The 14,010-nt window shown below is 46.5% G+C and overlaps 1 protein-coding gene across 1 annotated transcript in view; it reads right to left on the bottom strand.

Moving 5' to 3' along the window:
- The window catches only part of MTMR12 (myotubularin related protein 12), a 65,305-nt gene extending 60,296 nt beyond the window's left edge, over positions 1 to 5,009 (bottom strand). Inside the window, exon 1 of the mRNA XM_082836175.1 lies at positions 4,914 to 5,009. Coding sequence (XP_082692301.1) covers positions 4,914 to 4,994 — 81 coding nt within the window. The 5' untranslated portion in view covers positions 4,995 to 5,009. The remainder of the gene's footprint in view (positions 1 to 4,913) is intronic.
- Positions 5,010 to 14,010: the final 9,001 nt, after the last annotated feature.

The raw sequence follows: 14,010 nt of genomic DNA, 5'->3' as shown, positions 1-14,010 counted from the left end.
AACCGTATCGCCAACGAGCCCCATATCTGCTCACAATCCCCTGGTGGAGAACCTAAAAAAGCCAAGAAAGAAACCGCTGCTAGAGAACACGAATGAGAAAGCACTCCAGCGTGCAAACGCCAGGCATGCCTGTAAGCATGTTTCACTGATGATATCCCTGCACTCACAAATAGAGGGATAAGAGAATGGCCCTGGAGTCCGAAGGCCCTAGTTTACATTGTGGCAGCAACCTTCGCCAGCTGTGACCCTGAGTAAGGTGCTTAACCTCTCTGGGTCTCACTTTCCACATCTAGACACAAAAAGAGAGGTAATGGTAGTATCTGCCACATAAGACAGATGAAGATGAAATGAGATAAGCAGTTTCTGGGACACAGAAGTGCCTAATGAATACCAGTGAATTCTTGGTTTGTTTATTTTGATATATACCTGCAGTCCTATCTCTGGGAAGAATTCAGGATCGTGGGTTCACTTCTCCCCACCAAAAGAAATCGCCTTAAATGAGGAAGAGGCAATCGAATGCATTCTTTTCCCTGAGGGATCAATAAGAAGGGAAAAAAATCGGCTCTTAAATCTGGGTTTTTTGGACCCTTCTCAATCTTCATGTCTCTTCTTGCCTTTTCTCCCCCATCTATATAAAACCTTTCCTGAACTGCTGTGGGTCTGGCTTAGCCACAGGCACTGCTGGCCTCCAGAGACAGCTCTTAACTGTGTTCTACAATAACACTGTACCCCGGGCAGGGCAATTAACCCCGCTGGGCCTCATTCACATCGACATAACAGAGGAAGAGTTCAGGGGTGGAGTGGATCATCTTTAAATTCTCTTCCAAGTCTGAAAATCCACAACTAAGTAATTAATAACTATTATTAGTGCATTCAAGTCAAGCACTGACCTAAACTCAACTAGAAAGTACATCTTAACCATATTTGGAATACCACACAAACACGGGCAGAAGTACAGCAAACTCTAAAAGCTGAATTTTTCCTGGTCTTAGTTTCAGAGAACAACACACAAGTACCCTGAGGCTTTTATTTGGCTCCCTTATCACAATGGAACCGGCTCTTATTAAATCAGAACTTTCTCTTAGGATCACCTAAGGGTCCTTTATTTACAAGCTGCCAGGTACAGACACTAAGCATTTCTAACCACTATGAATTACCAAACCCGTGCTTACAATTTCCAGGTAACTGAGCAGAAAACTGACAGTCTTAAAGAATCAGAATTGTCATTCGGCAGCAGAGAAGGTGACTAACTAGAAAACCATTTAAAAACCACACTACTGGGGTTTCCCTGGTGGCGCAGTGGTTAGGAGTCCGCCTGCCAATGCAGGGGACATGGGTTCGAGCCCCAGTCCGGGAAGATCCCACATGCCACAGAGCAACTGGGCCTGTGCACCACAACTACTGAGCCTGCGCTCTAGGGCCTGCGAGCCACAACTACTGAGTCCACACGCCACAACTGCTGAGGCCCGCACGCCTAGAGCCCATGCTCCGCAACAAACGAGGCCACCGCAATGAGAAGCCTGCACACCGCAACGAAGAGCAGCCCCCGCTCGCTGCAACCAGAGAAAGCCTGTGCACAGCAACAAAGACCCAACACAGCCAAAATAAACAAACAAACAAATAAATACATTTATTAAAAAAAAACCACAATACTTTCTTGGGCTCTTCACGCTACCTAACATCTCCCCATCACACTGTCTGTCTCTGTTGAGGAAAAGGGGTCTAATTTAAAATGAAGTTATAGGTTAACAATGGGCATAGAAAAACATTTACAATATACATTTCTGGTGAAATGGGCAGATTACAAAATAATGTGATCAGCAATACTAGTCCCGTTTTGGTAGAAAACATATGCATACATCTACACACGTATCTGACAGGACACACTCCAAGTCGTTAATAAGCTTATAATTTTTCTGTAAAAAATTTGTTTGCTTATCTATATTGTCCTATTTTTCTACAATGACCACTTCGACTTCTGAAATAATAATAATTCAAACAGGTGTTTTATTTAATAAGAAAAGTGGATCTGGCACCCAAACTATAACCAAACACCTCCCTGAAGCAGAGCTCAGCATCCAGGGTTCCCCTGCACAGAGGCATCTTGTGTCTAAGGCTAAGCTGGGGTGGAGGTGTTGAGATGTTTTTAAGTACCAGCCATCGGGTACCACCAAGATAGGCCCAGCTCTCTCCCTCCTGTTTACCTCAGCCTCCAGAACCATCAGCTTCCCATTTACGCAATTTACTGATCTGCAACCCTCTGGGCAGAGTTCACAAAACATGACCAAAGATCCTAAATTACAGTTCAGGATTTTAACTTTCACATTCACTGATTTGGGAGAATCAATGACAGAAGAGCCAAGTTACTGTGGCAGAGATCCAGTTTTAACAGGTGAAGTTAACTCCCACCCCTCATTTTAGGCTGTCCAATGCCAATCCTTTCTGATCACAAGACAAAAAAAGTAAGCCATCATGTTTATAAGCATCATCTTCAAATACTTTATCCAGTTAAGCCTTGTTTTTAATAGAAAGTGCTGGCTCTTGATAGCCTCTTTGGCATACAGAATGCAGCTGCTGATAAATCTTCTAAGATCCGATCAGCCTAGAACAAGTTCATCACCAGGCACAGGTATCATAAGGCACTTTGCACCGTGAAGGCGTGAAGGGTGTTCTGGAAGCTTAGTGATCTACCAGCAAAAAGGTGTGTGAGAAATTGCGACTTCCCAGCTAACAAAAACAAAGAGCATACGAAGAAGACAGTGATAGGAAAACACACGTGACAAGCAGTAAAGATGAGGGCAGCATGAGGGAAAGGAATAGAAACAGCAGAATGACAGTCTTCAGAAAAGTGTTCTGAAGGATTCCTCCTCCCGAGTCAAGAGAAGGTTACCAGACCCAGTGCTCTCAGAGGCACATAGGCTATACCTTGAAGCTGCTCACATGCATCTCCCATAACGTAATAGCTAGCAAAAGCTATACTGTACTTAACAGCAAATTGTCTCCTTACTCCCTCAATCCCTTATCTTCTAAAAACCATCCATGATTTAGGTCAGAGCCTTATCCTGTCACAAAATATTTTTTGAGACAGATTTCAACAAAGAAGCATAGTGTCTACACAGCACTATTTTCTTGCAAGAAAACAAAACTGCCAACTATACGGATCTGAAAAATGTGACCACTTCAGGCTTATTTTGGGGCTGAACCACTCCCCTTCCCTAATTAACCCTCAAAGGAAACATATCAGGAGCTGTGGGCAAAGAGGGTAAACATGTCTAATTACAACATGTGCTCTTGGTGGATAAAAAATTTGAACATTCTTGAACTCTGGCCACATTTCAGAAGACCTTCCACTTGTAGTTTAGTCTCCCTAAAGAGGAAAGGTTAAAAGATCAGTTGTGTTTCAACCAGGTCTCCATCAAAAAAGACACAAAGAGAAACTGACCACATTTCTTACCCTCCATCCTACAGGAGAGCCTGCTGAATATGCAAGATGACCCTGACTCCTTATCAAGCACTTACAGAGGAAGTGGTTTTTATTTAAAAATCAGGACTAAAAATAAGACCCATTTCAAGAGTACTCTCCACTGGAAAAAAAGACACACATTTGAATTTAAAGATATATATGCAAAGGCTTCAGGCCACAGGTGGTCTTAGAGAAGCAGTCCTTGATCAAGCCCTCTCATCCACAGCCCACCTGCCTTTGCTCTACAGAGGTGTGAAGACGGCCGAAGAGTTTGCTGATGCTTCTGCACATTGCTGTTTAAAGTGCTGAGAGAGGAGCAGGAAAAAACCTTCAGAAATTCAAAATGAAAATGCATCTAATTAGGCATTTGGATTGGGAGCTATAGCTCAAGAAGCTCTCAGCAAGGCCTACAGGTTGTAACCTCTCTCACCTCCTCTCCTAGGACTCTCCCCCTCCTCCCCTGGATTCTGCAGGGCTGGTTTCCGTGATGGCCCTCCAACACTCCAGACTCTTCCCTCAGATCCCAAGCAACCTTCAAAGCTTTGCTCAAATGCCACTGCGCAAGGAGAAGGAGGTCTTTTCTTTTCCCATGATACTTTCAACTTCTAATATACCATATAATTTACTTACACCTATTTTATTCATTGTTTACCCCTCTCTCCCTCAGATAAGCTCCGGGAGAACGGGGACCTTTGTTTTGTTCATTGATGTATACCCCCAAGCAGTTTTAGAACAGTGCCTGGCACTGAGTAGGAGCTCAAAAAATATTTTCTGAATGAATGAACTTGACAGTAAAACTCCAGGAGGAAAGCAGGAGGGGAGTCGAAAGGGTGATGGTGAGGGGGTGAAATAAAAGGGGGAAAAAGCGACAGAGGGGAATTTACAAGGAAGAGGTAGAGGCTGACTGAGGCCGGGACCGACCCACACTTTCTCCCTGCAGTGCTGACGGGAAGCGAGAGGCAGTGCACGGTATCCCGCCAGCGGCATCAAATAGCACTCTTAGAAGCAAGCAGCTGAGATAAGCAAGCTCTACAGACTCACTGAGAAATTCCAAGGGCAGGGCAGACCCGCCCGGACTGCAGGCTCTGGGCAGGTCCCCAAGGGGGTCCAGACGTCCCTGCTCTTCCCCTCTCTCGGTGCCCCAAACCCAGCTCCCCTCCACTGTAGCCAGGAGCGTGCCGGGCCGCAGTACCTTCCCGGCTCGGGCCCCTTCACCTGGTCGCCAGCAAGCCGGGCCCTGCACTCGAGCACCTGCCTGCCCGCGTCGGGGATCCTCAGCCGGGCCCGCCGGGAAGCCCAGCGCGCCCCTGGGGGCCTCACTCCGCTCGGCTTCCCTCCGGCACCCGGGCAGGAAGCGCCCGCGGCTCTTCCTGCGACGGGTAAGGGGCTGCAGGCGCCCCTCGCCCCTGCCGCTCCAGTAAGACGCCCCGCCCGCGCGGCGCCCCCTCACCTCGGGGCGCACGTACGACACGAAGGAGGGCTTGGGCGCCTTGGTGCCGCCGCCACCGCCGACTACACCTTTCCCCAGCATACCGCCGCCCTGGGAAGCAGCGACGCGCGCGAGCAGAGGCGGCCGCTCGCAGCGGCCACCAGCACTGGCGGCCGGGGCTCCGCCCATCCCCAGGGCAGCGGCGGCCGCGGCACCGCCCGCATCCGGCTCCTCCGCTGACACCGCTCGCCCCGCCCAGGCACGCGGGCCCCACCCACTCCGCGCGCAGGCCCATGCAGTCGGGAACCCGCGGCCGGAGGCCACGCCTCCTCCGCTGGCGACAGGCCGGTCTGCCTGGCGGCTACTAGCCTTCCGAGATAGGCTCCATTCCACCGTTTGCGGCAAAGCCCGCCCCCATGCGTTCTATGATTGGCCAGAAGCCTCTGCCGGCCGAGCCCTACGTCAAGTCCCTTCTTGAATGAACCTGGACAGATGTTTCTTCTGACCAATCCAGAGAGCGTTCTCTCCGGACTCCCCGGCGATTGGATAGCAAAAATGTCTCCTGCAGTCACTAAGTTGTGAGCATTGGTTCACTGCCGTCGTTCTCTTCTTTTTCCTTGCCGTTTTGGAATAAAACTTCCGAAAGTGTAGTGTATCGAATCTCACCGATTGAATGAGTGAGTTTCAAACCCCCATCAATGATGTTCGGGCTTACTATTTTAAGTGCAGACAAAAATGAGATAAACCAAGTGCTAGGCACTTAGGAATGGGTTTGAATGATCCTAAAAGGCCTTGTCGACCTCATTTTCTGAAACTTTTTTGTTTTTAATCTTTCCGTTTCTAACAGAATATCAAAAGGCCTTAAGAGATTTCTTTTATTCACCCTCCCAAGTTATCGATAAAACCCTCATTTTTAGTGAAGATTGCAAAGAAAATTCATTTAAATTCGACATTTGGTACCAAGCATTATGTTAGACACAGATGAATAATACAGTTTCAGCTCTCAAGAAACTCAGTCTAGTGGAAAAAACTAATAATAAATATTTGCAGTTAACTTTCTCCGTGTCAGACCCTGGTAAGCATTAGTCTCGTCAATGGCTAATGCCCTTTACCCTCTTCATCTCCATGACCGCCCCCTCCCCCCTCCCGCGCACCAAAGCCAGGCCAAATAAACATAAAATCTGAGTGAAAACGAATGTGCTTACTTTTTTTTTCATCTCTCAAGCTTTTCTATATTTATTTTAATAGATCTTTGTTGGAGTATAATTGCTTCACAATACCGTGTTAGTTTCTGTTGCACAACAAAGCGAATCAGCCATATGCATACACATGTCCCCATATCCCCGAATGTGCTTACTTTTGAAAACATAGGTCAGGACAAGTCCTGTGGTCTCATTAAAACCTGATTGCCATCCTTCAGCCTATCCAGTACAGCATGGCTGGAGCTACCAGAGTTGCACTATCCCAGTCCTCAAGAAGAGCAGAAGCAAGTAATTTGCCCCCGTCTCACAACAGGTCACTGACAGAGCTGGGATTCCAGCCCAGGTGTGTCTGATTCCTAAGCCCAAGATCCGAACATTATTATAATTACACAGATTAGGAAGGAGCACGATAAAAGAGCGGTCAATTCTATTTAGGAAGGCTAAGTCAGGCTTCATAAAGAAAGACGCTCCTTAGGGAGGTGTCCGGAACGAAGTTATTTGTGGGGACTAATAGTAGCACTTTATATTTCACAGCAGTTTTTACTTTTCAAAGTGAAACGGCAGGGCAGATTTTTACAGTCTGAACAAATCTTTACATTCTGACTTTTCAGTTTTCCATGATCTTGCACTGACCATAGTCAGTATGTTGGCATGGGTGCCTGTGGCCAGGGCTTGCTTCCTGGACATGCAACTAGTGCAGTCACACAGGCCCGCACCTAGAAGGGCTTGGGGCTTAATGCTCTGTGGTCGCGGTCTTCAAATTCTGAATCATTTAATCTTCAAATTTGTGTTTTTTAAGTGAGGTGTGATGGGACGATGGAACAAGCCCAGGGGTCTTGAAGCCTCAGCTCCTGCACAGTCCTCTTGGGTGCCCACCCTGTCCTGGCACCCTGGCCCTCCCCAGCCAAACCTAAGTCTCCTGCTTACCTCTGTCGGGGCGGCAACCTGGCCTCATCATCAGAGGGGGAGTAGTGAGCGGGAGGTCTTGGGTTCTGCCATCGCCATCCACCCCTCCCCCCCACGGGTGCCTGGACACTGAAAAGGAGATGATCAGGGTCAGGCACAGCCCCCCAACCCCTTCCCATGTCTCTGGGTGGGGTAAGCAGGCATCCCTGCCCTAGGTTGGCAGCTCCATAACTATGCCCTATTTGTGTTCTTGGGCAAGTTACTTCATCCCTCTGTGCCTGTGATTCTGTCTGGGATGATAACAACAACAATAATAACGATGTCAATGTGGCTGAGGACTATTATGAAGATTAAACGAGGTAATCCAGGCGATGCCTGGTAGGCAGCAAGAACTAAACAGATGCTGGCTGACAGTACAATCCCACCAAGCAGGACATAATTTACCCCCTTTCCAGGACTGTGGAAGGAGAAGAAAAGTGACTTCTGATGATGCTCTGTGGCACCTTGTTAAACAAAGGGGTTTTGTTTGTGTCCTTGTTTGTTTTTGTTTTTAACCTTTGGCCCAATCCTTGGACTAGAGATAATGGCTTTTATTTTTAATCCACCACATCAAATTTTCCTGAAATCATCCTGCCGTGTAATAATTACTTTATCCTGCTCTGCAGCATCCAGTGGCTCTGCAACGTGACGACTCTGGAAACTTGATGCAGCCACTGCGTCCATACAGTTTCAGAAATCATAGCCAGCAAGTGAGGAACGGTGTTAGAGATGCAGGGTGGGGCTTCCCTGGTGGCGCAGTGGTTGAGAGTCCGCCTGCCGATACAGAGGGCGCGGGTTCGTGCCCCGGTCCGGGAAGATCCCACATGCCGCGGAGCGGCTGGGCCCGTGAGCCATGGCCGCTGAGCCTGCGCGTCCGGAGCCTGTGTTCCGCAACGGGAGAGGCCACAACGGTGAGAGGCCCGCGTACCGCAAAAAAAAAAAAAGACGGAGGGTGGCTGCTGCTTCCGGGGGCGGGGGCGTTTTCTGCTCACTGATGAAAACCCGCACTTTCTTTAAGGAGCAGGAAGGGGGTGAGGACAGAGAATAAGCTAACATCCGTTTCCATCTCGCTCTTAAGGTTCTCCAGCTATCAGCATATTTTTCACTTGATCTTTAGGGTGTGGATCAAATCTCCTTGGGAGAGTCCCTCCCAACTGACTGAAAAATCCCTGTCATGCTGAGGTCAAATAATTCTCCATCTATTAATAACCGCAGATGGTGGCCCCTAGACCTTCAAATATTTTAATTTACACATATTAGTTTAAGGTCACTCCTTTCTCCTAATGCTGCCCTGAGCTCTCTTGGAGAATTATAAACAGGAACAAATCTTAGCTCACAAAGAAATGAGTGCCAGACCAAAGACAGTGCCGTTGCTTCCCACAAACTGAAGCCAAGTGTGTACTCCCACAAGGGGGGAACATTTTTCCTCCGGCAGGTAGTTAAGCCTGGATATTTGCATTTCCTTCTCCTGGGAGTCACTTGAAGCAGCCTACTTGTGTGTGTTATTCATCTTTATCTGATAGGTACCAGGAGCATAGTAGGGATTCAATAAATATTTGCACCTGAGTGAAAGGGTATTCGCTGAAAAGCAGCCTGGCCAGCAATTGATTAGTAAGAAGGGGAAGCAAGAATTCAAACTCTAGCATCCGGGTTAGAGCCTGCACTTTTAAAATCGCTTGGATACAAACTAAGATCTGATTTTTTTTTAAAGATTTATTTGTTTGTTTGTTTGGCTGCATCGGGTCTTAGTTGCGGCACGTGGGATCTTCGTTGAGGCACACGGGATCTTTCGTTGCAGCACACGGGCTTCTCTCTAGTTGTGGTGCGCAGGTTTTCTCTTCTCTAGTTGTGGTGCACAGGCTCCAGAGCACGTTGGCTCTGTAGTTTGCGGCACGCAGTCTCTCTAGTTGAGGCACGCAGGCTCAGTAGTTGTGGCACGTGGGCTTAGTTGTCCCATGGCATATGGGATCTTAGTGCCCTGACCGGGGATCGAATCCGTGTCGCCTGCATTGGAAGGCCAATTCTTTACCACTGGACCACCAGGGAAGTCCCAGACTTGATTTTTTAAAAAATAAAAACGAATGAATGAGTGAATAAATAAATAAAAGTCGAGGACTAAAATGCACGTGTTATTTAATGGCCACTTGCCAAATTCCAATTTTAGCAAATGGCGAAGACTTGCCTTCTTCTTTCACTGAAAATAGAAAATTCCTTAACCTCTTGCTGCATCCATGCGTCTTCCAACCCTCCCCTGAAGATGGTGAGGAATAGATCTGGATTAAGAAGCATTTGCATCGTTCTCTACCTTGTGGTGCAATAAAATGAGGGCCTGCTGGGGAGACCCAGTGATTGTGAACAAGGGCTTCCTGGTGATTTTTTTTCTTTCACAAACACACAGCCTAAACTGGCCACATGGTAGGGGGCCTGATGAACCTACTCTATGAACTGTATTCTGTCTTCTTCAAAATGAGACAGGCTGGGACCTGGCACCCTTTACTGCAGTGCTTGCACCTGGACAAGCATCTCCTCGTGGATCTGAATACAAAGAAACATTAAGGGACTAAAAACAGCTACACGCATGGGCAGTTGGGGCATATTTTGAACAACATACAAAAAGGTCAAAACCCAACTGCCACTTCTGAGGTGGCAGAGCAAAAGCAGGGCTCTGCGCATGCACTCTACACACACCACCACCAACGGGGTGGGCAGACCACCCACGCTACCCCTCTGGCTGCCCACCCACCCATCGCTACCCTCACCCCGTCTACAGGCCAGCTCGCCCCGCACTCGGGGGCAAGCAAGAGGACGTGCCACTTGCTCTCGCTCTCTCGTCTGGCCTCGTATCAACTTCTATTGCTTAAAGAGTCCAAGAACCTGGGTTGGTAACAAATACACAAGTTAACAGTCTGATTCATTTATTTATTTATTATTATTTTTTTAACATCTTTTTTGGAGTTATAATTGCTTTACAGTGGTGTGTTAGTTTCTGCTTTATAACAAAGTGAATCAGCTATACGTATACATATACATATAACCCCATATCTCCTCCCTGTTGCGTCTCCCTCCCTCCCACCCTCCCTATCCCACCCCTCTAGGTGGACACAGAGCACCGAGCTGATCTCCCTGTGCTATGCGGCTACTTCCCACTAGCTATCTATTTTACATTTGGTAGTGTATATATGTCCATGCCACTCTCTCACTTTGTCCCAGCTTGCCCTTCCCCCTCCCCGTGTCCTCAAGTTCATGCTCTAGTAGGTCTGCGTCTTTATTCCTGGCCTGCCCCGAGGTTCTTCAGAATCTTTTTTTTTTTTTTAGATTCCGTATATATGTGTTAGCATACAGTATTTGTTTTCCTCTTTCTGACTTACTTCACTCTGTATGACAGACTCTAGGTCCATCCACCTCACTACAAATAACTCAGTTTCATTTCTTTTTATGGCTGAGTAATATTCCATTGTATATATGTGCCACCTCTTCTTTATCCATTCATCTGTCGATGGACACTTAGGTTGTTTCCATGACCTGGCTATTGTAAATAGAGCTGCAATGAACACTGTGGTACATGACTCTTTTTGAATTATGGTTTTCTCAGGATATATGCCCAGTAGTGGGATTACTGGGTCATATGGTAGTTCTATTTTTAGTTTTTTAAGGAACCTCCATACTGTTCTCCATAGTGGCTGTATCAATTTACATTCCCACGAACAGTGCAAGAGGTTTCCCTTTTCTCCACACCCTCTCCAGCATTTATTGTTTGTAGATTTTTTTTTTAATTTTTTTTTTTAGACTTTAATTAATTTATTTATTTTTGCTGTGTTGCGTCTTCATTTCTGTGCGAGGGCTTTCTCTAGTTGTGGCAAGTGGGGGCCACTCTTCATCGCGGTGCGCGGGCCTCTCACAATCGCGGCCTCTCTTGTTGCAGAGCACAGGCTCCAGACGCGCAGGCTCAGTAGTTGTGGCTCACGGGCCTAGTTGCTCCACGGCATGTGGGATCCTCCCAGACCAGGGCTTGAACCCGTGTCCCCTGCATTAGCAGGCAGATTCTCAACCACTGCGCCACCAGGGAAGCCCGTAGATTTTTTGATTATGGCCATCCTGACCGGTGTGAGGTGATATCTCATTGTAGTTTTGATTGGCATTTCTCTAATGATTAATGATGTTGAGCATTCTTTCATGTGTTTGTTGGCAATCTGTATATCTTCTTTGGAGAAATGTCTGTTTAGGTCTTCTGCCCATTTTTTGGGTTGTTTGTTTTTTTGATATTGAACTGCATGAGCTGCTTGTATATTTTGGAGATTAAGCCTTTGTCAGTTACTTCATTTGCAAATATTTTCTCCCATTCTGAGGGTTGTCTTTTCATCTTGTTTTTGGTTTCCTTTGCTATGCAAAAGCTTTTAAGCTTCATTAGGTCCCATTTGTTTATTTATGCTTTTATTTCCATTTCTCTAGGAGGTGGGTCAAAAAGGATCTTGCTGGGGCTTCCCTGGTGGTGCAGTGGTTGGGAGTCCGCCTGCTGATGCAGGGGACGCAGGTTCGGGGAGATCCCACATGCTGTGGAGCGGCTGGGCCCGTGAGCTGTGGCCACTGGGCCTGCGCATCCGGAGCCTGTGCTACACAATGGGAGAAGCCACAGCAGTGAGAGGCCCGTGTACCGCAAAAAAAAAAAAAAAAAAGGATCTTGCTGTGATTTATGTCATAGAGTGTTCTGCCTGTGTTTTCCTCTAAGAGTTTTATAGTGTCTGGCCTTACATTTAGGTCTTTAATCCTCATTTATTCATTAAATAAAGGTTTACTGATGGTCTGTCGTGACTTGTCTCCCAGCCTCTCCCAATAAGACTGGAAGTTCTTGAAAGCAGGGATGGTCTCCTCTATAACTCCTGGGCAAGAAGAAGGGCAATTGTGCAATAGCCATCAAGAATTGTGTTAGGAATCTCACTTCTAAAAATGTACCGTGAAGAGTCACACATGTGAAATGCCATCTATCCAAGCTTACTCACTGCAGCAATTTTTGTAACAGCAGAAGATTGGGGAAAATCCTAAATATTCATCAGTAGAGTTAGGTTGAATAAATTATGGTACAGCCATAGAATGGGACACTATGCATCTGTAAGAAAGAATGAGAAAGTTCTCTAGGTAGAAGCTGTAAAGTTGAGTGGTTAAAAGCAAATATTCTGATGAAAAAGAATATATATATATATGCATAACTGAATCACTTTGCTGTACAGTAGAAATTAACACAACAATGTAAATCAACTCTACTCCAATAAAATTAATTTTTTTTAAAAAAGCAAATATTCTGGAGTCAGACTGCCTGGGTTTAAGTCCTGCCTCCCCCAGTTACTAGATGCATGACCTGTAGGCATTTATCTTCTTGGACCTCAATTTTCTTGCCTATAAAAATGAGGATGGGCTTCCCTGGTGGCGCAGTGGTTAAGAATCCGCCTGCCAATGCAGGGGACATGGGTTTGAGCCCTGGTCCGGGAAGATCCCACGTCACGAAGCAACTAAGCCCGTGCACCACGACTACTGAGTCTGCGCTCTAGAGCCCGCGTGCCACAACTACTGAAGCCAGCACACCCAGAGCCTGTGCTCTGCAACAAGAGAAGCCACTGCGATGAGAGGCCCACGCACTGCAAGGAAGAGTAGCCCCCGTTTGCCGCAACTAGAGAAAGCCTACGGACAGAAACAAAGACCCAATGCAGCCAAAAATAAATTTAAAAAAAATGAAGGTGATGAAGATTATAGTGGCACCTGTAGATGATGTATCATAGGCATGTTGTGATGATTAAATGAGTTAATAAATATAAAGTGTTTAGAGAGTTGGTACGTAAGGTATGAATGCACATTCAGTGATCAAAGCAAGGTGCCCTAACGTATACAGAGTAGGCTACCTTTTGTGTAAAAAAGAATGGAAATAAAGACTACATATACCCAGCTCTTTATGTTTCCATAGAACATCTTTGGATAGATACAAAAGGAACTATGGCATTAGTGGTTCTGGAAGGGGAAAGTGGGCATTTGGAGGAAAGACTGAAAGAAGAGTTTTTACTGTACACTCCTTTTATCTTTGGATTTTGAACCATGAGAATTATTACCTAGTGCAACAATAAATAAATTAAAACATATATATGTGTGTGTGCATATATATATGTATATATATGCGCACACACACAGAACTATCTCATGTAATTTTTTTAAAATGAAAGTCCATAACATAAAATTAGCCATTTTAAAGTGAACAATTAAAACACATTGAATTTTAATTTAAAAATAAGAGTTTTTAATAAGACCTTGCCATTTTCTGTCTCTGTTGGCTTGGCATTGGTCTCCAAATCCAGCAAGGTCTGCTTCCAGTGCCACCACATTTTGACATCTTCCTTGGAGACTGCTGACACCAGTCTAGACGTCTTCTGAATTTCTAAGCACCTGGAATCTGTATGCTGCTTTGACTTGAATATGTCCTGGAGTCAGTGCAATGGGTCCGCGTCTTTGTCTTCTTCCCTAGATCTGTGTCAGGAGCTTGTTGCAGTCAGAGGTGGTCCCCATGCTTCTCCATATTCCCTGCAGTGCTATCCTTGGTGCTTTGACGAGATTATTGGATGGATGGACGGATGGACGGATGGATGGAAGAGGCTTCAGGAGCTGGCTGAACCCTGGCAGCCTCTGGACAAGGAAACTGTGCCCTCTACAGGACTATTTTAAAAGTGGTGATGAGGCAGGTGTTCTCAGCGCAGGGTGGGGAGTTAACGTCAGCTGGGGAGCTGGGGCACGGGCTGAAGGGAAATGACCTAGGAAGAGGCAGAGCCTCCCAACTCGCTGTCCTCCTCCACCGATGTACTCATTTTCCGAATCCACGACCGCATGAAACATGCAGTAGAAACTCGGCTAAGGTCAGCGGCTGGACCACCCCCAGAGGCTGTAGAAAGACTCCCAGAGCTGGAAAAATTTCATTTTGAAGAGTCATGGGGTTC

The sequence above is a fragment of the Leucopleurus acutus genome (assembly GCF_964270905.1).
Source record: "Leucopleurus acutus genome assembly, chromosome: 3".
Classification (NCBI taxonomy): domain Eukaryota; kingdom Metazoa; phylum Chordata; class Mammalia; order Artiodactyla; family Delphinidae; genus Leucopleurus; species Leucopleurus acutus.
This window is presented reverse-complemented; position numbering and strand designations above follow the sequence as displayed.